Consider the following 26110-nt stretch of genomic DNA (forward strand, 5'->3'; position numbering starts at 1 on the left):
AATTGCTTAATTGCTCTCCTTGGATATATTCGTGTAACTCCAGCAATGGTGCATTAGTGTCAACTGAAATCCACAGAGGGATTGGCAATGGGTTGCTTAGAAAAGAGAAGGTTGAGGAATAAGCCTTTTTCTTTGATAAAGGGAATGGGTTTGAGATATTTCTCTCTGTTTCTACTTTAATCGGTCTCTGTCTCCATTTCTGTCTTTATCTCTGTCTCTTTCTCTCTGTCTCTCTGTCTGTCTGTCTCTCTCTCTCTGTCTCTCTGTCTCTGTCTCTGTCTTTCTGTTTGTCTCTCTCTCTCTCAGTGTGTTTCTATATATTTATATGTTGACACAATGTGCCACAGACATAGGGGCAGCCTTTCCTCAGTAAAGGATAGCAATGAGGAGTTCAGAATGGAGTATAAAAATAAGTTTTTTTTTTAATCACCATTCAAATGGGGGAGATCATAATTCTAGTAGACTTCATATCTACAAGAAAATGTTCCATTTCCTGGCACTAATCGCTTATTCCCCTTCTTTGCAGGAATTGAAGTCTTCCTTTGAAAAGAGTGGGCAATTTGTGACCAAAGAAGAACTAGAGATCATTATTGATCACAAAATAGAAAATTTTGATTATATCAAATTAAAAAGCCTTTGTACAAACAAAACTAATGTAAAGAAGATTAGAAGGAAAGCAACAAACTGGGAAAACATTTTCACAGTTAAAGGTTCTGATAAAGGCCTCATTTCCAAAATATAGAGAGAATTGACTCTAATTTATAAGAAATCAATCCATTCTCCAATTGATAAATGGTCAAAGGATATGAACAGACAGTTTTCAGATGATGAAATTGAAACTATTTCCACTCATATGAAAGAGTGTTCCAAATCACTATTGAGCAGAGAAATGCAAATTAAGACAACTCTGATGAAAGTTGGAGGGGATGCGGGAAAACTGGGACACTGATGCATTTTTGGTGGAGTTGTAAATCCTTATCCAACCATTCTCGAGAGCAATCTGGAATTATGCTCCAAAAGTTATCAAACTGTGCATACCCTTTGATCCAGCAGTGCTACTACTAGGCTTATACTCCAAAGAGATACTAAAGAAGGGAAAGGGACCTGTATGTGCCAAAATGTTTGTAGCAGCCCTGTTTGTAGTGGCTAGAAACTGGAAAGTGAATGGATGCCCATCAATTGGAGAATGGCTGGGTAAATTGTGGTATATGAATGTTATGGAATATTATTGTTCTGTAAGAAATGACCAGCAGGATGAATACAGAGAGGACTGGCGAGACTTACATGAACTGATGCTAAGTGAAATGAGCAGAACCAGGAGATCATTATACACTTCAACAACGATATTATATGAGGATGTATTCTGATGGAAGTGGATTTCTTTGACAAAGAGAAGATCTAATTCAGTTCTACTTGATCAATGATGGACAGAAGCAGCTACACCCAAAGAAAGAACACTGGGAAATGAATGTAAACTGTTTGCATTTTTCTTTTCCTTCCCAGGTTATTTTTACCTCCTGAATCCAATTCTTCCTGTGCAACAAGAGAACTGTTCGGTTCTGCACACATATATTATATCTAGGATATACTGTGACATATTTAATATGTATAGGATTGCTTGCCATCTGGGGGAGGGGGCTGAAGGAGGGAGGAGAAAAGTTGGAACAGAAGTGAGTGCAAGGGATAATGTTATTTAAAAGTATACCCTGGCATGGGCTCTGTCAATAAAAAGTTATAATTATTAAAAAAAAAAAACTAGACACCAGAATTGTGGTTCCAAGTCTCACTTCTCTTAGTTCTTTATGCCTGTAATCGTGGCTCGTGCCCACCTGTGTGACGGTGTGAGTGTGTCATCTGTGCATGTGGCAGTGATGGAGAGTTATATACCTCCCTGGGTGAAAGTGCTGTGTATGAGCAACCTCTGATTTCCCTTTCCATCTTTTAGCCCATCTTTTATAGGGGAAATATAACCCTGAGGGTTCCTCACGGGAGGAGGGGAAATAAAGGCAGAAACAAGGATGTGCATTGAGATGTTGAGACTGATTTGAAGATAGTATCAAAGGCATTCTGGGAAAGCCTGGGCTCTCATCCCAGGTATCTTAAAGATGCTGATCAAGGCAGTCTGGGAACATCATAGTTGTCTTAAAAATGATAATAAAGAGAGTCTGAGAAACTATGTTTCCAGGATGAGCATTTTAGCATTTCCTGGAAACGGGAGAGAATAAGCTGTGTTCAGGATTCCATCAAAGGTTATGCAGTTTTATAGCCCTTTGGGCACAGTTCTTAATTGCTCTCCAGAAGGGCTGGATATGTTCACAACTCCAGCAATGGTGAATTAGTGTCACCTGAAGCCCAGGGAGGGATGATGAAAGAGAGGCAATGGGCTGCTTAGAAAAGCCAAAGTTGAGGAAAAATCCTCTTGCTTTGATAAGGAGAATGGGTTTCAGATATTTCTCTTTGTTTTTGCTTTACCTTCCTCCTCCCCTTTCCTCTCTGTCTCTCTCTCTCTCTCTCTCTCCTCTCTCTCTCTCTCTCTCTCTCTCTCTCTCTCTCTGTCTCTCTCTCTCTCTCTCTCTGTCTCTCTCTGTCTCTCTCTCTCTCTTCTCTCTCTCTCTCTCTCTCTCTCTCTCTCTCTTCTCTCTCTCTCTCTCTCTCTCTCTCTGTCTCTCTCTCTCTCTCCTTCCCTCCTCCCTTCCCCTCCCCACAAAGAGGTTCTGAGCCCTGCGATGACAAGAGGCCTAAAGACACCCTTCTGATTCTCACACTCCCACTGACGTATTCTGCCAGACTGGGAAGCCTGCCGCCTGCCCCACTGACTGTTACTGTCGGGTTTGTAGCGGCCATTCAGGCCAATCAGTTTTTGTTGTAACAGATGTATCAGCCCCTGCCTCAATCATCCCTAGGAACGGCCCGTTTTCTATATAGTGCACACGGGTTTTTCTCACCCAATCGTGTGAGTAGAATTCACCTCACCAGAGGGATGTGATGGGACGCTTTGGCAATTGGATGATCTCCCTTTAAGTTCACAGGATATGGGTGAGGATTGGTGACCAAGATAAATGGTTCCCTGTGTTTAATATCACAGTATGTACCATCCCAGGTGCATAGTGCGAGAGTCCCATTACTAATCTGTCTCCGGCCGTGGGTTGTGCCTCCACACGTGCAGGTCCATGGGTTCATGTTAAAACCCTCAACTGCATTCACCAAGGACTGTCCATGTTCCCCATCAAGGCCTGATCATTCCCTTCGAACCCTGTAGCTCCTCTCTGGGTAGGTTCCTAACCTTTCTAGTGTGTGTTTGGGGTCCTCGTGGAACCCCCTCGCCAGGTTCCCTGAACTGCAGTATTATTTCTCTTCCCAGTCCTACAAAATTCTGCCCCCCGGCCTGTCTTGCCACAAGCAAAGCAAAAGGATTCTCCGCCCCCATTGGCTGTTTGTGGCACTGGGCTTGGAAATGTCCTTTTCTGCCACAGTTAGAAGGTTTCTTTCTTTCTACCAGCTGATTTAGGGAGTTCTGATGGCCACAGGCCTGATGGGCCGGGAGAGAAACAAGCAGATGCCATAGATGTCCCATCATCCGGGGCAAGGGCATATGTGCTCGATATCAGTTAGAGAAGTTGTGCAGTTTGGGGCGCATTTGGGCCGTAGCTTCCACAAGCTTGTTTCACCTCTTTTAACATTTTAAATGGGATCGGAACATGTGGCCAACCTCCCTCCCCATTGTCCTCTACAGGATAAGCCTGTAGGCCCCAGGCCCCAGTCAGAATCCCCCTCATTGTATCTTCCCCTCAGCTGCTGCCTTCATTATAAACCTTCCTGCAAAGCTGGGGGGAGGAGGAGAGGGGGGGGTGCGTTTTTCTGTGCTCTCTAGGAAGAACAGCAGGCCTTTGCAGTGCAATCTCCTGTCTCTTCTCTGGCTCAGACTGTGGCCAGAGCTCTTGCTTTCCTCTCTGCTCTGAAACAGCCCTTTCTGTGTTCTCTGCCTCAGCTTTTCGCTGGAGCTCTTGCACTTCTTGTTCTAATTGCTGTAATCCCGCCTTTGCTCTGTCCCCTGATTCTGCTCTAAGCCAAAATTCCTGCTTCTTTGTTCCATCTGTTGAATCCCCTCCCCCTCTCTTGCTGAGCTGTACTTAAGGGGTGTGGGGGTACTTTCCTTCATTGCCTTCATCACCTGGGGGCACATGTAAGCCTTCTAAGGAGGGATGTGTGCCCTTTGGCACTGGGGGCTCTCCTGCTGCTTTTCCTTTTCTTTGGGTGTGTTTTTGGTTAAAGAATCACCGGTTCTAGTTTCTAACTCAGAAGCTTGCTCTGTATTTACAACTCTCCTCTCGGGCCTGGTCACAGTTTGACCCACAGTGCATCTCTACCTTCCCTTCCGGACCAGGAACTCTTGTGCCTTCTCGAATGTTAATTTTTGATAATTGATATTCCCAGGCCTGACCATCTACTTGCTAAGCCCTCCCTTCCGGGCACCACATGATGCTCTCACTGCATTGGCTATTGCCAGTCTCTCCTAATTCCCGGGCGTCAGAGAAATCTCTGGTAAATGTTCACATCCACTTTCCCTCCTCCTGAGGCTTCCGAATCCCTCTGGCCCCTATCTCCTAGGGAAAAAAAAAAAAACAAATCTCAGGGCAAGTAGGATCTGTGGGAGCACATATCACACAAGGCTCCAACAATCAGGGACATATTCAAGGCCTGAAGGTCTCAGGTTCTTCCCCTGAGCTGGAGGCAGCCACTTCTGCTCCCAGATCCCCCACACCTCCCAGCTGCTTTGCATAAAGAGATCCCCATGGGGAGGGCCTGCAGACACAGGAAGATAAACTGGGCCTGGGGGCAGAGCAGCCACAGGAGAGGACTCACTGCAAAATGGAGTCTCTGTCCCAGCTTCTCTGTGGGCTCCTGATGCTTTGGGTCCCAGGTGAGAACATGAGACAACAAAACACGCAGACGGGCAACGTGACATGAGATGAGAGAATTCCAGGAAGCTCAGAATCTCTGGGGACAGGAGCCAGTACAGTCCAAGGGGGAATGAGGATTTCTGTGAGATCAGGGGGATTTTCAGAGCCAGGGAGTCTGTGAGCCAAGAATCAGAATGAAAGGAAACTCGGCTCTGTTTATTCCATGTTAGTTGGTCAATAATTTTTGTTCTTAGTTTCCAGGGGAGCAATTGTGCTGACCCAGTCTCCAGCCTCGGTGTCTGTGAGCCCAGGAGAGAGAGTCACCATCAGCTGCAAGGCCAGTCAGAGTGTCATAGCCAGTGATGGAAAAACTTATCTACACTGGCTCCAACAGAAACCGGGACAGTCTCCTCGGCGACTCATTTACGAGGTTTCCAACCTGGACTCAGGAGTCCCCGCCCGCTTCAGTGGCAGTGGTGCTGAGAAGGATTTCACCCTCACAATCAGCAGTGTGGAGGCTGAAGATGGGGCAGTCTATTACTGTTATCAAGGATATTATGGTCCTCCCACAGTGTTACAGCCCTGAACAAAAACCTCCCCAGGCCTGGGCTGGCTGCTCAGGGAGGCCCAGCTGCCTCCTCTCCTTCCTCTGCTGCAGCAGCTGCTGGGGGCCTGCTCAGGGACAGGGTCTCTGGGGCTGATGAGACAAAAGGGACTCGGGGCTCAGGGGAAAGGCCACGGTCTGAGAGCTCGGGGCTCTGGCGACTCTTGCTCCTCTTCAGCCATGAGCAGAATCATCAAAGAAAGAAGCCCTGGCTCAGACTGGGTCACCTCGCAATGCCCCAGGCCTCAGGTACTCGGGCATTCCTATTTCATCTGACTCTCAACTGAGCAAGAACCAGAAAGGAAGCAGAAACCTCTGCCCAGAGGTTGTTTTTGTCCTTTCTTCCTAGTGATGCAGTTTGAATGGTCTCAATTCCTGGTGATCAAGAGGTTAGTGGAATAAGAGTTGTTAAATATCCCTTTATATCGGCCGCAGGTTTAGGAATAAAAGAATTCACTCATTGCTGAATTATTAATTGCAAAACGAAAGTTTATTGTTGGATAGAAACCAGTTTCTGGTGGGAAATGGAGTTTTGGCACTGAGAATGCTTTCTCAATGGGCAGAAGGGTCCTGGCAGCTGAATGAGCTTCCTCGGCCCATCTGCAAAGACTTTAGTTGAGGGAGCCTGTTTTATTGGGTATCTTGACGAGGCTGGGACAGCTCGAACTGATCAGACCAGGATTCCTCAACTGAGTGAGAATTTAGAAAATTTAGAATTTCTGTGGAAGCTGATTTGCTCCTGAATAGTGTTGTCTCTCTTATCCTGCAAGGTTTGGGCTCTCTTTGTACTCCTTGGAGCCTGGGAGATCCTGATCAAAGGGGACACAATTTCAGAGTGATAATCTTAAAGGGAACAGTTCCCCTCCCCCTTCACTAGCACAATATTCCATAGCAGTCAATGATTCTTGGGACCAAGAGCACAAGGAGATCAGGCAACAGGCTAATGAAATCCATCATGGACTGACCTTAAAATTCACATCTTCCAAGCACCAAGATGGCACAGGGCAGCATCCTGGAGTCAGGAAGACCTGAGTGCAAAGCCAGACTCAGACACTTCATATTTCCTACCTGTATCACCTTGGGCAAGTTACTTAACCCTAATTGCCTCAGGAAAAAAAAAATTCACACTCTGGTTCCATTTTCTCTGACCATGCATTTAAATCAGATTTTTATCTACTTTTATTTTATCCATTCATGCCGGGGGCTACAAAGATCTCTCTGGAGTTTTCTCTGTCTATTCTTTTCAAAGGAAGAATTCAGTTCTTACAAAGGGGAATAAAAGAGACAGTAGAAGGAAGCAATGGAGCCATGTGAAAAACCTCATCTTTCTCTATCTCTAAATGCTTCTTACAAACAATCGGTGTCAAAGGATTCTGGGTAAGTGAAGTAACTTCTTCCCAGCCAATCCTGGGGCAGCTTTTTGACGTAGCAGATAAGAGAGCTGGGCCTGGAGACCAGAGGAAGCCTCTTCCCAAGTTCACATTGCAGGCTTGGGGTCAGGAACCTTCCTCCTGCAGAGCTCAGATCTGGCCTCAGACACTTACCAGCTGCAGGACCCACAGCCAGGCCCAGAGCCCTGTTTGCTCCAGTTTCTTCCTCAGTGAAAGAAGCAGGAGAAGTAAGTGACAAACTAGTCCGGGATCTTTCCTAGAAACCAAGGATCAAATGCAGTCACTGAGAGACTCTTCCAGAGGATGGAATAAGGAGCCCCAAGAGGTCAGCTGATCCCTCCCTCGGTACCCCAGGAGGGGAAGTGTAATGTTCTTAGTTCTCGGGGGTCTCTGGGCAGCCTTCCGGGCAGGTCAGGAATCGCCACAAGTGCAGGCGGGGGTTAAAGTCCACATCCTTCATTATCTCCCTGGAAGCCTTGTCCCCTTGCCGGGCCGGTAGCTCCCTTAGGGGCTTCAGGAGTCTGGCTTTCAATGGGGAAGCCGAGGAGGAGAGCCCCGCCCCCACGAGGCTGAGGAAGATGGAAATGTCTCCCTCCGGCTCCGAGAGCTCCCAGTGCGCTTGTGCTCTGGGGTTCTCAGTCCCTGCTTCTGGGCCCTACGGGGAGAGTAAACCAGCCTTATGTCCCCGGGAAACCGTTATTTGTTGTAAGGGTCAATCAGTCCTACTGTGTAAGGGGCAAAAAGGGAGGCTGGGAAGCACAGTCAGGACGGAACACAGGCCTAGGGCTGGGAGATCCCGGACGTGATGGGTTATGGGACATGGGGACGACCCTCGGGGGGCAGGAACCCTGAACACTCTGAAAGGGACGGGCAGTGTCTCCGTCTCTGATTGGCTGGGCCTGTGGCCTCAGGGACCCGATGTGGGCTCAGTGGGGGAGGAGCCCGACCCTTTTCCCCTGGAGCTCTGCCAAGGAGGAGGAGCTAAGAGAGGGCAGCAGGTCTCAGAGTAGGAGGTAAACCCCGTGAATAAAGTCCTTAAGCTTCCTGCCCGAACTCTGGGGGCTCTGCTGTGCTTAAGCTGCGTCCCTAGGAGACAGCGGCCAGAGGGATTCGGAAGCCTCAGGAGGAGGGAAAGTGGATGTGAACATTTACCAGAGATTTCTCTGACGCCCGGGAATTAGGAGAGACTGGCAATAGCCACTGCAGTGAGAGCATCATGTGGTGCCCGGAAGGGAGGGCTTAGCAAGTAGATGGTCAGGCCTGGGAATATCAATTATCAAAAATTAACATTCGAGAAGCCACAAGAGTTTCTGGTCCGGAAGGGAAGGTAGAGATGCACTGTGGGTCAAACTGTGACCAGGCCCGAGAGGAGAGTTGTAAATACAGAGCAAGCTTCTGAGTTAGAAACTAGAACCGGTGATTCTTTAACCAAAAACACACCCAAAGAAAAGGAAAAGCAGCAGGAGAGCCCCCAGTGCCAAAGGGCACACATCCCTCCTTAGAAGGCTTACATGTGCCCCCAGGTGATGAAGGCAATGAAGGAAAGTACCCCCACACCCCTTAAGTACAGCTCAGCAAGAGAGGGGGAGGGGATTCAACAGATGGAACAAAGAAGCAGGAATTTTGGCTTAGAGCAGAAGCAGGGGACAGAGCAAAGGCGGGATTACAGCAATTAGAACAAGAAGTGCAAGAGCTCCAGCGAAACGCTGAGGCAGAGAACACAGAAAGGGCTGTTTCAGAGCAGAGAGGAAAGCAAGAGCTCTGGCCACAGTCTGAGCCAGAGAAGAGACAGGAGATTGCTTTGCAAAGGGCCCAAAGCCAAGGGGGCCAAACTCTAGATGAATTTGAGGAACTAATTTTCAACTCAATAAAGGGTGGTGATTATGCCCCAGGCCAAGATCTACAATTGAATTGTGGATAAAGATGGTATGGGAGTTTCCCCTCTAAAAAGGACAGTGGGGCCCCTCCCAATAGGCAGGAGGAGGTGGGATTCTAACCCAGGTTCACTCTTCCCCCAAAGATCACAGTTTCCATCAATTGAATCATAAAAGATTAGTTTTATTAGGTTAATATTATTAAGATGGGGGAGGTCATTATGATTCTGAGCAGACTCCAAAACTATGAGGAGAACAGAATATTCAGCTTCTTGGCGCCCGTCTCTTATTCCCCTTTGTAGGAATTGAAGTCTTCCTTTGAAAAGAGTGGACAGAGGAGACTTCAGAGAGCTCTTTATAGCCCCCAGCATGAATGAATAAAATAAAAGTAGATAACAATCTGATTTAAATGTATGGTCAGAGAAAATGAATCCAGAGTGTGAATTTTAAGCTGGGCCCTTGGATGGATTCCATTAGCCTGTTGCCTGATCTTCTAGTGCTCTTGGTCCCAAGAGTCATTGACTGCTGTGGAATATTGAGCCAGGGAGAAAGGACAGAAAGAATTTCTGGCCAGAAGTTGCTATTTTCTCTTTGTTTCTTGTGCTGAGGGGAGTCAGATAACATAGGAATAGGAGAGTGCCTCAGGCCCAGGGCATTGTGGGGTGACCCAGTCTGAGCCAGTGGTTCTCTCTTTGATGATTCTGCTCATGGCTGAAGAGGAGCAAGAGTCCCCAGAGCCCCGAGCTCTCAGACCGTGACCTTTCCCCTGAGCCCCGAGTCCCTTTTGTCTCATCAGCCCCAGAGACCCTGCCCCTGGGTAGGCCTCCAGCAGCTGCTGCAGCAGAGGAAGGAGGGAGGCAGCTGGGCCTCCCTGAGCAGCCAGCCCAGGCCTGGGGAGGTTTTTGTTCAGGGCTGTAACACTGTGGGAGGAGAATAAATTCCTTGAGCACAGTAATATTCTGCCCCATCTTCAGCCTCCACACTGCTGATTGTGAGGGTGAAATCCTTCTCAGCACCACTGCCACTGAAGCGGGCGGGGACTCCTGAGACCAGGTTGGAAACCTGGTAAATGAGCATCCTAGGAGACTGTCCGGGTTTCTGTTGGAGCCAGCTTAGGTAAGTGTTTCTATCACTGTGTACAACACTCTGACTGGCCTTGCAGCTGATGGTGACTCTCTCTCCTGGGCTCACAGACACCGAGGCTGGAGACTGGGTCAGCACAATTTCTCCCCTGGAAACTAAAAGCAGAAATTAGCGATAAACAGACATGGAATAAACAGAACAGAGTTTCCTTTCATTCTGATTCTTGCCCCACAGACCCCCTGGCTCTGAAAATCCCCCTGATCTCACAGAAATCCTCATTCCCCCTTGGACTGTACTGGCTCCTGTCCCCAGAGATTCTGAGCTTCCTGGAATTCCCGCATCTCATGTCACGTTGCCCGTCTGCATGTTTTGTTGTCTCAAGTTCTTACCTGGGACCCAAAGCATCAGGAGCCCACAGAGAAGCTGGGACAGAGACTCCATTTTGCAGTGAGTCCTCTCCTGTGGCTGCTCTGCCCCCAGGCCCAGTTTATCTCCCTGTGTCTGCAGGCCCTCCCCATGGGGATCTCTTTATGCAAAGCAGCTGGGAGGCGTGGGGGTTCTGGGAGCAGAAGTGGCTGACTCCAGCTCAGGGGAAGAACCTGAGACCTTCACACTTTCAATATGTCCCTGATACATGGATCCTTGTGTGATATGTGCTCACACAGATCCTACTTATCCTTTTTTGTTTGTTTTGTTTTGTTTTAATCTGTTTTATTATTTCATGGGACTGCTAGCAGTATGTAAAACATTAAGTTTGTGGGTAGGAACATTCATCTTCCTGAGATCAAATCTTGCCTTGAATATTAATTGTGTGAGTCTGGGCAAGTCACTTAACCTTGTTTGCCTCAGTTTCCTTATTTTTAAGATAACTTGGAAAGGAAAATAGCAAATCGCTCCAATATCTTCTCAAAGAAACCCCAAATTGTGTTACAAAATGCCAAAAATCATCAAAAGAAGAACAAAAATGGTTCCCAAAGCCAGAGGGCTTGCACAAGAGTCAATATTATGTAGCGAAGAGATTACAGCCTGAAGGCATATAACACAGGACAGATACTGAAATCCTGCTCTTTATCCCAATCCATGACCAGCTGTCCCAGTAACTGAGGATCCTTTGGGCACTTAGAATGAAGCCTCCTAAAATGGAAAGCAAACCACCCTTTCATTCCTTGGCTTGGTTTAGGGGAACCAGCTTTCTATCCCTCCCCCACTTCCCTGAAGAGATCAATGGAATGATATGTTATCATTTAAATTTTTTTCTTAATTTTTTAAACTTTTTATTTATTTTAAACCAAAAACAAAATATTTACAAAACCCTTACTCCAATAATCTCCTTCATGTCTCATCCATGCATCCCTTTCCCATGGTTCCTCCCACACTAAAGAAACATGTATCTCCAGAGTCAAAATGACCACAGCTTTTTCTATTCATGTACTTCATGACCGTGGGCTCTCTGAGGTGCATTATACTGTGAGTACTGGGGAGAATACTTCTACAACATGAGTAGAGACTGAGAAATTCTATAACACTAAATCCAAGAAGGCACCCAGCATTTAAAGTATTGATGTATCAGAATGGGCATAGAATGCATAAGCTTGCATAACAAAGAAGTGAACTTGACATCCTAGAATAGGCTGCAAATTTGACCTGAAATGTATAACTTCCTCTTAAAAGGGTAACTAACCCTCTAGAGTTGAGAATAATCCTCATATAATTTATTCAAAATAAACTTTAGAGGTCGAACGGTGTGTGTGTGTGTGTGTGTGTGTGTGTGTGTGTGTGTGTGTGTAACAGTAATGTATATTAAGAAGACATAGGTGCAGGTAGGTGGTGCAGTGGATAGAGCACCAGCCCTAAAGTTGGGAGGATCTGAGTGCAAATCTGGTCTCAAGACACTTAATACTTCCTAGTTATGTGACCTTGAGCAAGTCACTAAACCCCAATTGCCTCAGCAGAAAAAAAGGCATCAACACTAGAGGAAAATCATGAATTAGAGGGAGAATCATGACGGTAGAGAGCATTAGGGAAATATCCAAGAAGGGTGAATTTCTGTTATTATGGGATGATAGTTCATCCACAACAGGAAAAAACAGCTGAGGTTTTTTTTTAATTGTTAGGTTGGCATGGAAGCTCAACCCTAGGATGAAGGGGATTTTCTTTTATTCAAATAATACATCACACTTACCCTTTGAAAAGTAGAGAAAGGAGCAGTGCTACTACTGGGCTTATATCCCAAAGAAATACTAAAGAAGGGAAAGGGACCTGTATGTGCCAAAATGTTTGTGGCAGCCCTCTTTGTAGTGGCTAAAAGCTGGAAAATGAATGGATGCCCATCAATTGGAGAATGGCTGGGTAAATTGTGGTATATGAATGTTATGGAATATTATTGTTCTGTAAGAAATGACCAGCAGGATGAATACAGAGAGGCTTGGAGAGACTTACATGAACTGATGCTAAGTGAAATGAGCAGAACCAGGAGATCATTACACACTTCGACAACAATATTGTGTGAGGATGTATTCTGATGGAAGTGGATTTCTTTGACAAAGAGACCTAACTCAGTTTCAATGGATAAATGATGGACAGAAGCAGCTACACCCAAAGAAAGAACACTGGGAAATGAATGTGAACTATTTGCATTTTTGTTTTTCTTCCTGGGTTATTTTTACCTTCTGAATCCAACTCTCCCTGTGCAACAAGAGAATTGTTCGGTTCTGCACACGTATATTGTATCTAGGATATACTGCAACATATCTAACATATATAGGACTGCTTGCCATCTAGGGGACGGGGTGGAGGGAGGGAGGGGAAAAATCGGAACTGAAGCAAGTGCAAAGGATAATGTTGTAAAAAAATTACCCTGGCATGGATTCTGTCAATAAAAAGTTATTATAAAATAAAATTAAATTAAAAAAGAAAAGTAGAGAAAGGAACCATTTTAAAGGATTTCCATAATGAATTTCCCATTCTTTCACTTGGGGAGGACCCAGTAGGACAACTACTAATCTACACCTGATTCTCCCCAATGATCAGGCACTTTGGTGAGAAGTGATCAAACCATCTTCACACTTGTAATAGCAAAGGGTGGGAAATCCAGCAGTCATCTGGCCTGATGTCTAGATTGGGGGAGAGCAGATTTCAGAGCACTCAGGTCATGAATAGACAATTCCTTGGGGGAGTGTTGTTGCCATCCAAAATGCTAATCAAAAAAGGCCAAAGAGTCCGGAAAAAATCTTCTTGTGTGAAGAAGAATTGTGTGAATCAGCACCAGTGTTGAACCTAGTTCTACATCTCATCTCCCTGCTCAGGATGACTTGCTCTGTTTGACACAGATTAGAAACGGTTCAAAATCAATCCCATTTCCCTTGTGTTGGGTACCTAACTCAATCCAAGATCCTAGTGGATTTTCCCTGTCCAGAGTTACTAGCGTTCCTTGTTGGAAATGATCTTTAAGTTTACGTGTTCCTCTGTCCTTTTCCTCCTGCTTCATTTTGTCCAGTGGCACTGTGCCTCCCATCCAAATCAATTTTTTTTTGTGAGGCTTAGGATCATGACTAACAACTCAGCAGCCACATCTGTAGCCCATGGACATGGGAAACACAGAAAGTAAAGCCTGAAGCTAGAACTGGGGTCCTCTTTCCTTTTCACTGCCACCTGGGGTTTTCTCTTTGCAAACTAAGTGGGAGATAAAGGAAATTGCTATTTTTCTCTGTGAACAGAAATAAAATAAAATCATTACCAAAGAGAAATCCCCTGAGGAAAAAGTTAGTTTGAGAAGAATAAAAAAAATCAGCTTCAAAGACAACTGAAGAAAGAGGCTCAGATGGTACAAGGAAGATCCAACCACATAAGGACAGATGTGGACTGGCAAAACAATGGGCTGGGAGGGTTGGAAAGCCCATCTGTGGGCATGGAATTAACCAACTCAAGGCTGGTCTCTGAATTCACTCCCAGGTTCCTGTGACTTCCATTAAAAACCTAAACTTTGCTCCTCATTCCTTTATTTGGTTCAATTCAATTTCAAGTGACCCAAAGACAATTGAAAATTGTGAGATTGGGGATATAAGCAGATTTACAACTAGCCATGACTTGGTAGTCTTGTCATTATATGGTGAGGGGCATGTATCATCAGGAAGAAATGTTGGATGGTCAAATAGGAAGCTTGAGAATCACTTACGAGGGAATTAGAATATTATCTTCCTAACCTTCTGAAATTTCCTAAATCAGAGGAAGGTCTGCAGTATGTGGAGCTGACATTCTGTGTGGGATCTTTGGAAGGTCATAAAAATGCAGGACACAGGAGGGAAAGCATAGAGTAGTCTCAGTTCCATTGGGGCTCATGAGATCACCAGCCTAAGTGTCCAAAAATCTAGTTGTGTATATCTCTAACAATCACAATGTGCTCAACCTGTCTCCTCCCATCAACCAATCTTGGAGGAACAAAGAACCATCCTCCTTTCCAAAACAAATATATCGACTAATACTGGCCTGCCCTAAAACTTCTGATAATGAAAAAAAAAAAACATTTCCAAAGTTTTCTACAAATAGTATTACCCATAACATCTGGTTTTTGGAGAAAATAAACACAGGATGTGAAACTTCATTTTGGCCCATTCCCTGGTTTATGATGCTGCTGCCTGGTCTTCAGGAACCATCCTTGTAAGATATGAAAGAAGGCAAAGTGAAATAAATAATACAAAGAAAGCACCAAATAAAATGGGAGAAGCTGCAGATTTCTACTATGGGTCGCTTGGGTTTGTTACATACAACTTAACCTGTAACTTTTGAAGCTTCCCAGTTGCCTCAGCTTCTCTGTGAACTTCCAACAGTTTTCTGTATTTATGGAGAAAAATGTCATCCACATCCAGGCAAAGAACTGGTAGTTCTTTAATGATTCATTAGTTATTTTCTCCTTTCTTTACTAGAAGAGGTTACAGACAAAATGAAATAAAATAAGCACCAGGAGAGGTAAATAGGAAATGGATTCAGGAGGGCAATAGAGTTGGCAAGGAAAGGGGTTTGGAAGAAGGCATTAGAGGGATATGTAGACACTATATGGAGGGAGAGAAAACCTCAGCCTTTGTCCTGAAAAGGATTTAGCAACGATCTTCATCAAAAGCACATCTTTTATGGGGGAAATATAACCCTGAGGATTCCTCAGGGAAGGAGGGGAAATAAAGGCAGAAACAAGGATGTACATTGAGATGTGAAGACTGATCTGAAGATAGTTGGAGAGGGCCAGATGTCTGGAAAGGTACAATTAAGACCCATTGTGATTGCTGAGATAATGATTGTATAGCTGGTGATGTCATCACTCTAGTTAAGTACATATTCTTAATGTGCTGTGGTGATGTAAAACTAAGTTCCCAGGATGAGCGTTTTATCATTTCCTGGAAAGTGGGAGAGAATAAGCTCTCCGGGATGGTTGGGTATATTCACAACTCCAGCAACAATGTATTAGTGTCTCCTGAAGCCCAGGGACAGATGGATGATGAAAGAGGCAATAGGCTGCTTAGAAAAGAGAAGGTTGAGATATTCACAACTCCAGCAACAGTGCATTAGTGTCACCTGAAGCCCAGGGACAGATGAATGATGAAAGAGGCAATAGGCTGCTTAGAAAAGAGAAGGTTGAGGGATAAATCTTTCTTTGATAAGGAGAATGGGTTTCAGATATTCCTCTTTGTTTCTCCTTTTCTCTCTCTTCCTGCCCCTCACCCCTCCTCTCCCTCATTCTCCCCCTCCCTCTCTTCCTGTCCCTGTTCCTCTGTCCCTCTTTCTCACTCTTCCTGTCCCTCCTTCCCTCTCTCTATTTCTCTCTCTCTCTCTGTATCTTTCTCTGTCTGTCTCTCTCTCTCTTTGTGTCTCTGTCTGTCTGTCTGTCTCTCTCTGTCTCTGTCTGTCTGTCTGTCTCTCTCTGTCTCTGTCTGTCTGTCTGTCTCTCTCTCTGTCTCTGTCTCTCTCTCTCTGTATATATTTATATGTTGACGTGCAGAATGTTCCACAGCCTTTTCCCACTAAGGGATAGCAATGAGGAGTTCAGATGGAAGTGAGAGAAATGAGGGTTGAGAGATCCCCTGGCTGGTGGCAGGTTCTGCAAAAGAATGTGCAAACCTGCATGAATACAGGCCAGGTTTGTGGCAAAAAAAATGGGTTTATTACACTGAGAAAACAGCTTTCTCAGCAGGCTCTCTTCTGTCTCCTGTCAGCACTTTTTGCTAAGGTTTGGGCGCACAGCCTTTGATAATATTGGGGTTTTCTAGCCTGGACCTGGGGAACCTTCCAATCAAGGGTGGTGATTATGCCCCAGGCCAAGATCTCCAATTGAATTATAGGTGGAGATGCTATGGGAGTTACTCCTAAATAGGAGCGTGGGGCCCCTCCCAAAATCTGGGAGGTGTTGAGACCCCAAACATCACAGTTTACATCATTCCCCCCTCAAGCAGTCACCCCAAATTCATTTGGAGCCAAGGGGCAAATGTCTCATCTGCTGGAGCTCCTTCAAGCTGACAAGGGCCCTCGAGCTGTCCCGATGCTCCCTGGGGTTTCAGGCCGGGAGGGGAAGTGTGAGATCTGAACATGGCAGCAGCAACATCTGGGGGATGATGAGAGTCCAAGTCACTTGTCCCAAGATCTTCAGACTGAGTGAGTCGCTGGAAGTTTGTAGCTTGGAGCCTGGAGGAACCAAATCTCACAAGCAGGTTAGAAGTGGGGCCACCCAGGGGGAGACGGCGACGTTTGGGAATGGGGGCTCTGCAAAAAGTGCATCAGGTCCCATCTGTGGGCTGCCCTGAGGATGCTGAAGGCCCAGCCGACACTCCTGAACGCCCCCACTGCCCACGGAGCCCCAGCTGGAAGGCTGAGAAGGAGGTAACTGCTGGCTGGGCCCAGAATGACAAAGTCAGAGAGAAAATGCTGGGAGCAAAGTTCTCATCCTTGGGGTGGAAAATGGCCAAAAGAAGAAGACCAGAGAGAGAGGAAGGAAGGAAGGAGACCACAGTGAGAGAAAGAAGGACACAGAGTTTCCCCTTCTCTCTCCAGGGGGGTTCCGGGGCCTGTGGAAGAGCAGCTTCAGGTCCTCTGTGGGTTCTCAGGAACAGTCTGAAGTATCTGAGGGAAAAGCTGCTCTATGGCGGCTCTGCCAGGAGCTGGGCAGGGGAGGAGAGCCGGGATCTCTCAGCAAGCACCTTGGGGCCTCCTGGGCCTTCTGAGTCCTGCAGGGAAAAGCTTCCACCAGTTAGTGAGGGGGTCAGTGAAGACCGGGAGCAGCCTGAAACCTCCACAAGGGGGCGTGTGTCCGGTCCCTGCCAACCTCCCCCGGGCATGTGCCCCTTGTCTGCGGGAGCTTCAGGGGAGGGGGAGGGTCAGCAGCTCCCTCAGGAGTCCCTCGGGCACAGACTGGGCGGGCCTGGCAGACCTTCCAGATGGTTCCCCCCAGCCTGGGACAGTGAGAACGTGTTTCCCAGGGACTGAGAGCGTTTCTCCCCAGGTGTGCAGCCTGAGGGAGACCAAAGGTCCGTTTCCAGGACTTGCCTCTGGGACTAAGAGGAGGCTCAAGGGGGTTTGAAACCAGCCACAAGGAGAGAGGAGGCTCCCGGTTCCTCTGCAGGGCTTGTCCCTGTGAGCTCCGTGAAGGGGCCTAAGAATCAGGGAGCCGGGGACTAAAGGAGCCTCAGTCAGGGGGGAGGGGGCAGGAGCTGCAGCAGCTGAGCCTGCAAACCTGTTCCCCGTGGCCGGGGGCGAGTCTCCCTTCCCGTGTCCTTCCCAAATATGGCGGAAACCTCTGGGCTCGTGGGCAGGTGTAGCAGCTGTAGGATTTCTCCTGCAGCTTTAATGGGAGACTCTTTGCTGCCAAAAGTCCCCAAATTCCGTCCATCTGGGGCCCAGAACTGGCTTCTGCAGTTTCCTCCTTGTCTCTGGGGCAGACTGTTTAATAGTAACATCTCCCCAGGACAGACCAAGGAGGGCCTTGGCCTTGGAGCCCTCACAAAGCTGGGCGGGGACCTCGGAGCAATGGCCAAGTTTCTCCTTAGTCTGGGAGAGATTTTCATTGAAGAGGCGGCTCTGCTCTGAGTGTCTCTCCCTGAGAGTCTGCAGCTTCTCCCAGGGGGCAGAGGTTAGAATCAGGATCCTGAGGAGGAGAAAAAGCCCTGGGAGTCTCAGGATCTGGTCCAGGTGAGGGGGCCAAAGTTAAGGAGACATTGCCGGACACAAGGTCCTGTCTTTGGGAAGGAGGTGGTTCTGAAGGGATTCACAGGGATTTTGTGTCCTAGAGGAGTAGGAAGGAGGGAGTTATTTAAAAGGTTGGTATCTAATTTTGATTTCCCTCCAGCAAACTGAAGCAGCTTCCTGCAGCGCTGTTGGATTTAAGGATTTTTTTTTAGTTTTGAGATCTTTTTGGCTGAATTTGTCTCTGTTAAAGAAACAGCATAAGGGAGAATCCTTAAGAAGAGATACAGAGATAAATTGTCCTATTTTTTGCTACAGGTTTCAGATTCTATAGAATTCCATCCTCCCAGGCATCGCTGGGGAGGGAGAGAGGTGATGGAAGTCCCTGATTAAGGGTACTTAGGTTAAAAAATTTAAAAAAAAACCCAAATCCACAGGAATACCTGGTCCAATTGTCTCCAGTCAAGGAAGTCTGCTTGAGCATAGAGCTCCTGATGGCCCAAATCTTCTTGGGTATTTGGGTTTCCCAGCTATAAAATAGACAACAGCCAGAGAAGGCTTACCTCGGCCAACAATTCTGGGGATCCCTGTACGGGGCACCAAATGTTGAGGGGTGAGAAATGAGGATTACGAGATCTCCTGGCCAGGTGGCAGCTTTGCAAAAGAATTCACAGAATTTGCAAAAGAATGAATACAGAAGGGGTTTGTGGCAAAAAATGGGTTTATTACACTGAGAAAACAACTTTCTTAGCAGGCTAAATCCTGTTAGGACTTTTTGCAGAGGGTTGGGCACACGGCCTTTGATTATATTGGAGTTTGGGGCCCAAAGTCACGGGGCCAATTTGCAGATGAATTTGAGGGACTAATTTTCTACTCAATAAAGGGTGGTGATTATACCAGAGGTCAAGATCTCCAATTGAATTATGGGTGGAGATGCTATAGAAGTTTCCCCTATAAAAAGGAGAGTGGGGCCCCTCCCAAAAGGCAAGAGGATTTGAGATTCTAACCCAGGTTCACCCTTCCCCCAAAGATCACAGTTTACATCAATTGGATTATAAAAAAAAAAAAAAGTTGTATTAGATTAATATTATTAAGATGGGGGAGGTCGTCATAATTCTGAGCAGACTCCAAAACTATGAGGAGGGCAGAATGTTCGGCTTCTTGGCGCCCGTCTCTTATTCCCCTTTGTAGGAATTGAAGTCTTCCTTTGAAAAGAGTGGACAGAGGAGACTCCAGAGAGATCTTTATAGCTCTGGCATGAATGGGTAAAATAAAAGTAGATAAAAATCTGATTTAAATGCACGGTCAGAGAAAATGGATCCAGAGTGTGAATTTTTTTTCCTGAGGCAATTAGGGTTATGTAACTTGCCCAGGGTCACACAACTAGAAAATGTGAAGTGTCTGAGTCTGGATTTGCACTCAGGTCCTCCTGACTCCAGGGCAGCTGCCCCGTGCCATCTGGCTGCTGGGAGAATGTGAATTTAGGGTTAGGGTGGGTCCATGGATGTGTTTCATTAGCCTGTTGCCTGATCTTCTTGTGCTGTGGAATATTGAGCCAGGGAGAAAGGACAGAAAGAATCTCTGGCCAGAAGTTTCTACTTTCTCTTTGTTTCTTGTGCCGAGGGGAGTCAGATGGAATAGGAATGGGAGAGTGCCTCAGGCCCAGGGGATTGTGGGGTGACCCCGTCTGAGCCAGTGGTTCTCTCTTTGATGATTCTGCTCATGGCTGAAGAGGAGCAAGAGTCCCCAGAGCCCCGAGCTCTCAGACCGTGACCTTTCCCCTGAGCCCCGAGTCTCTTTTATCTCATCAGCCCCAGAGACCCTGCCCCTGAGCAGGCCCCCAGCAGCTGCTGCAGCAGAGGAAGGAGGGGAGGCAGCTGGGCCTCTCTGAGCAGCCAGCCCAGGCCTGGGGAGGTTTTTGTTCAGGGCTGTAACACTGTGCGAGGATAAAAAGATCCTTGAAAACAGTAATAGACTGCCGCATCTTCAGCCTCCACACTGCTGATTGTGAGGGTGAAATCCTTCCCAGCACCACTGGCACTGAAGCGGGCGGGGACTCCGGAGAACAGGTTGGAAACCAGGTAAATGAGTCGCCGAGGAGACTGTCTGGGTTTCTGTTGGAACCAGTCTAGGTAAGTGTTTCCATCAGTGTATAAGACACTCTGACTGGCCTTGCAGCTGATGGTGACTCTCTCTCCTGGGCTCACAGACACCGAGGCTGGAGATTGGGTCAGCACAATTGCTCCCCTGGAAACTAAGAGCAGAAATTAGTGATCAACCAACAAGAAATAAACAGAGCCGAGTTTCCTTTCATGCTGATTCTTGGCTCAGAGACTCCCTGGCTCTGAACATCCCCCTGATCTCCCAGAAATCCTCATTCCCCCTTGGACTGTACTGGCTCCTGTCCCCAGAGATTCTGAGCTTCCTGGAATTCTCTCATCTCATGTCACGTTGCCCATCTGCATGATTTGTTTTCTCACATTCTCACCTGGGACCCAAAGCAGCAGGAGCCCACATAGCAGCTGAGATAGAGACTCCATTTTGCAATGAGTCCTCTCCTGTGGCTGCTCTGCCCCCAAGCCCAGTTTATCTCCCTGTGTCTGCAGGCCCTCCCCTTGGGATCTCTTTATGCAAAGCAGCTGGGAGGTGTGGGGGTTCTGGGAGCAGAAGTGGCTGACTCCAGGTCAGGGGAAGGCTCTGAGACGTTTAGACCTTGAATATGTCCCTGATTCTTGCACCCTTGTGTGATAAGTGCTCCCACAAATGCTATTTATCCTTTTTGTTTGTTTGTTTGTTTTGTTTTAATCAGCTTTATTATTTCATGAGACTGCTAGCAGTATGTAACTGTGTTGAGTCTGTGGTTGGGAACATTCATCTTACTGGATCAAATCTGTTCTTTGGTATTAATTGTGTGAGTCTGGGCAAATCACTTAACCTTATTTGCCTCAGTTTACTTATTTGTAAAACAAATTGGAAAAGGAAATGACAAGTCCCTCCAGTATCTTTGCAAAGAAACCCCAAATTGTGTTACAAAGTGCCAAAAATCACTAAACAAAATGGTTCCAAAAGCCAGAGAGATTGCAGATGATCAATTTTGTGTTAGGAAGAGACCACAGCCTGAAAGCATAAAAAACAGGACAGATACTGATATCCTGCACTCTGTCCCATTCATGGCCTGCAATCCCACTAATTAAGGATCCTTTGGGCACTTAGAATGGAGCCTCCTAAAATGGAAAGCAAGCCACCCTTTCATTCCTTGGCATGGTTTAGGAAACCAACTTTCTATCCCTCCCCCACATTCCTGAAGAAATGGATGGTATGATGTAATGTTTTTCTTATTTTTAACTATTTATTTATTTGAAATTTAAAAACAAGTTCTTTACAATAAATCCTACACACTGTGTTCAGAGCTGCCCATCTTTGCTTTTCTTCCTTGTAAGTTTCTTTTGTTCTCTGCATGAACTTTTTACATAATTTTCCCCTGATTCCTCCCCAGGGACTCCATCCTTCTGTAAGTGCCCACAGCCAGCAGTGTCCCTGTCCCACTGCCTCTGCCCTCACCAGGCATGTGCTGGTTTCCCCTTGGGTGGGGCTGCCTCTCAGCAGCACAGTTGGCCCCAGCTCCCTCATAAACAGGGGTTCCCTCAGACTTCCCCAACCTCACACTCCCCACACTGTCTGGGAGATGAACCTTCCTGGGCTCAGCCAAGGCTACCTCCCGGCCCAGCTACCACAGGGTCACTGCTTGCTGTTTCAGCAGAACTTGCCTGGAGCCGTTACCTTTCACCCTGACCAAGCCTCCATGTGAGGTCCGCCCTTGGTACCTTCTCTGGTCATTCCTGGAGGACCAGCTCTGCCCCCACTTGTGTTCATTTTTTGTCACTTTAGATATATCTGAGTTGTCATTTTATCTTGTTTGTAGGGGAAACCTGAAGAGCTTGGAATTATCTGAACTACTCTGCCATCTTCCCAGAATTCTCCTTGTCTTTTTTTTTTTTTTCAAATGCTTCTATGAAATGGAGGCAAATTCTATCCCAGACATTGACTCCAGTCAGAAATCTAGAAACTCTAACAAAGAGAAACTTCAATTACTCTGACAGAATCCTTCTTCTTGTGTGATAAAGAGGGAGAGATCAACTGACCTCTTGTGGCTTCTTAATCCATCCTCTGGAGGAGCTCTCGCAATGACTGTATTTGATCTTCTCTACAACTGCCCTGGGCAGGAGAAAACAAGGTGGGAGGAGAAGGGAAAGAGAAGACAGACGTCATGGGGGAAGAGGAAGCTGGGGAGAAGTGAAAATATAGAAGGGAACAACATTAAAGGGAGAGGATCTGGCAAGTCCCCTCTTGGAGCTGTGGTAAATGGGCTAGGAACTGAGAGAAGATTTCAGGGGAGAGATTCTGGACTGGATTTTTGTTGTGGGTTTTTGATCATTAATACTCAGTAAGACTTCCTGACTCTATTTGGAACTTCTAGGAAAGATCCTGGACTAGTTTGTCACTTACTTCTTCTGCTTCTTTTACTGATGAAGAACTGAAGCAAACAGGGCTCTGGGCCTGGCTGTGGTTCATGTAGCTAGTAAGTGTCTGAGGCCAGATCTGAGCTCTGGAAGAGGAAGGTTCCTGACCCCAAGCCTGGAATGTGAACTCAGAAAGAGGCTTCCCCTGGACCCCAGGCCCAGCTCTCTTATCTGCTCCATTATAGAAGTTCCTATATTGACTGGAAAGTTATTCCACTTACCCAGAATCCTTTGACACCTCTTGTTTTTAAGAAGCATTTAAAGCAGGAGAAAGGTGAAGATTTTTACATGGGCCCATTGCTTTCCTCTATCACCTCTAGGCTGAGAAGGAAAAGCAGAGACATTTATTGTCTAACTGGACAAAAGAGTGAATCTTAATTATTTTATTGTCAACTCTGGACAAGGGAAGCATCCAGGGCAGTGGGTAATGGGCTGGGCTAATCTTTATTTCCCAGAGAGAGCCAGTTTGAGAAGCTCAGGATTTCTCTGGTTTAAAGGAAACTGCCATTGCCAAAAGGAAAAGATCTAGAAGGGACACTGTGAGTGGCTGATTATATAGAAGAAAAATAAGTTGGATGGGGCTTAAGAGCAAGAACAAGTAGCATTTCTCCTCAGCAAATCTTTGATTTGTCTATGTCAGGATCCCCAGGTCGTAATCTCCTTGTAAATTTTCACTCCTCTCTTTTTGCTTTCAGGAGACACCATGTTTTCCAGAGCTAAGGCCCAGCAAGTAAACTTTGTCCTGCCCTTGGGATAGAAACAATCCTTTCCCCTCACCTTCTGGATGAATTCTCTTGGAGCTGAACCACAGAACTGATGTTTCCTGAGCTTGGACAAACACCAGCAGGCCTGGTCATAAAGTCCTGTTAAGAATGAACCTTTTTGGATATGAACAGACAATTCTTAGATGAAGAAATTGAAACTATTTGTAGCCATATGAAAAGATGCTCCAAGTCATTATTAACCAGAGAAATGCAAATTAAGACACCTCTGAGATACCGCTACACACCTGTCACATTGGCTAGAGTGACAGGGAAAGATAATGCGGAATGTTGGAGGGGATGTGGGAAAACTGGGACACTGATACGTTGTTGGTGGAATTGTGAACACATCCAGCCATTCTGGAGAGCAATTTGGAACTATGCTCAAAAAGTTATCAAACTGGGCATACCCTTTGATCCAGCAGGGTTTCTACTGGGCTTATACCCCAAAGAGATACTAAAGAAGGGAAAGGGACCTGTATGTGCCAAATGTTTGTGGCAGCCCTGTTTGTAGTGGCTAGAAACTGGAAAATGAATGGATGTCCATCAATTGGAGAATGGCTGGGTAAATTGTGGTATATGAACATTATGGAATATTATTGTTCTGTAAGGAATGAGCAAAAGGATGATTTCAGAAAGGCCTTGAGAGACTTACACGAACTGATGCTAAGTGAAATGAGCAGAACCAGGAGATCATTATATACCTCAACAACGATACTTTATGAGGACCAATTCTGATGGACCTGGCCATCCTCAGCAATGAGATGAACCAAACCAGTTCCAATGGAGCAGTAATGAACTGAACCAGCTACGCCCAGTGAAAGAGCTCTGGGAGATGACTAAGAACCATTACATTGACTTCCCAATCCCTATACTTTTGCCCACCCGCATTTTGGATTTCCTTCACAGGCTAATTGTACACTATTTCAGAGTCCGATTCTTTTTGTACAGCAAAATAACGGTTTGGACATGTATACTTATTGTGTATCTAATTTATACTTTAATATATTTAACATCTACTGGTCATCCTGCCATCTAGAAGAAGGGATGGGATAGGGAGGGGAAAAATTGGAACAAAAGGGTTGTCAATTGTCAGTGTTGTAAAGTTACCCATGCACATAACTTGTAAATAAAAGGCTATTAAAAAAGAATGAACCTTTTTTTTTAAACTAGGCAACCTTGCCTCACATTGCCGGTATGTCTCACCACTATATGTTCCTTTCATGTCCCCGTACTCCACATGCTCCTCTGTTCTGTGGGTAGGAACCCACAGCTGGTCATTGGCCCTCACTTAGGATCATTGTCCCAGTCCCACACCTCTTAGTTCTCTATGCCTATAATTATGGCTCCTGGCAACCCGTGTGATACTTGGTCTGAGTGGAGCCAGCTGGGCATGTGGCAGTGATGGCAGAGTTATACCCTCCTTCAGATGTTCCATATTTATCATGATCCACAGAGACCAGCTGTTTGTCATATAAGTAATCAATTAGCCAATATTATGGTGTAGATTTTGTCCTTCAATGGAACTACCCTGAAGCGCTAAAGAGGTGGATAGTCAGAATCCACGAGCAGGAGTTCCTACTGGCTCCAGTGACCATCCCTCCCCACTAGAAGTTGCTCTATCTACAAATGTATAATCTACACTTTTCTGATCTTTGGTTTCCAAGTTGAGATTTAAAGCTGTGGCTTGAGTCTCACTCAAAATTGTCCAAAAAATGCAAAAAAAAAAAATTAGACACATAAATGTCTAATTTTAATTCACCACCTCCCTATCAATTGCACATTTTTTTTTTGTAATAGGCATGTGACCTATTTAAGTACAGAAAGATAACTGCAATAGATTTTAAAACGAAATTGTAAAGATTCTTCCAATGAGCAAGCTTTGGTGAGAGTGCTATATATGAGCAAGCTCTGTTTTTCCACTCCTTCTTCCATTTCTCCACTCCCACTTTTTACTGATAAATGAGGAGAAGGAAAGTATTTGAGAAAAGAGAAGGGAAAATGGTAAGAAGGTAGCATAATCTTTGATTGAGTCTCACTGTTGTTGAGGTGATTCATTCCTTGGCCAGTTCAGTCTATTTTTATTTGAGTCTGGCCCCAATTTTGCTACATGTTTCCTCCATCTGAACTTGACTCATCTTGTTCCAATCTGCTCTTTGATTCAATTAGGAGTCCCGGTCAACAAAGCTCCCCTCTGAAATGTTGTTAATTCCAATAGGAGATCTGGGTTGAAAACTGATAAGAATCTAAGCCTGGGAACTTCGGCTCCTGAAGCCCCAAGACTCCTTACAAAGGGCAGTATCTGGGCCAGCTCCTTGCAGCAGGCCTCAGGTAGCTTGCTCAGCTGCTAGGACTCTGCCCGCTGATTCCTTCAGTGTTAAAGTTCCATTTCCAACTAGGACTTTGACACTATAGACATCAGTCCCTAGAAACTGGTTTCTATCCAACAATAAACTTTCATTTCGCAATTAATACTTCAGGAATATGTGAATTATTTCACTTTAAACCTATGACTGATTGAAGGGGATATCTAACAGCTCTCATTACCTCATGACCTCCAGGATTTGAGGGCATTCAAACCTCATCATTTTTACATTAAAGAATTAAGAAACTCATTCTTGACTCACCAATGACCACAACTCTTTCTAACCATATACTTCATGACCTTGAGTTCTCTGGGGTACATTATATTATGAATACTATGACCACAGAGCTTCTATAAGAAGAGTAGAGACCCAGAAATTCATATGACACTAAATCCAAGAAGGGACTCAGCATTTAAAATACTGGCCTATCTGAATGGGCATAAAATG

General features: G+C 45.9%; 3 gene segments (V, D, J or C); 1 reads left to right on the forward strand and 2 right to left on the reverse strand.

Moving 5' to 3' along the window:
• The window catches only part of LOC127547486 (immunoglobulin kappa light chain-like), a 387121-nt gene that overhangs the window by 330230 nt on the left and 30781 nt on the right, over nt 1-26110 (reverse strand).
• LOC127547499 (immunoglobulin kappa variable 2-30-like) lies at nt 4865-5934 on the forward strand. The segment is given in 2 exon segments: nt 4865-4921; nt 5156-5934. Coding segments are annotated over 2 exon segments (384 nt in total).
• LOC127547498 (immunoglobulin kappa variable 2-24-like) lies at nt 8187-10299 on the reverse strand. The segment is given in 2 exon segments: nt 8187-10008; nt 10243-10299. Coding segments are annotated over 2 exon segments (384 nt in total).

The sequence above is a fragment of the Antechinus flavipes genome, chromosome 2 (genome assembly GCF_016432865.1).
Source record: "Antechinus flavipes isolate AdamAnt ecotype Samford, QLD, Australia chromosome 2, AdamAnt_v2, whole genome shotgun sequence".
In the NCBI taxonomy this organism is placed as follows: domain Eukaryota; kingdom Metazoa; phylum Chordata; class Mammalia; order Dasyuromorphia; family Dasyuridae; genus Antechinus; species Antechinus flavipes.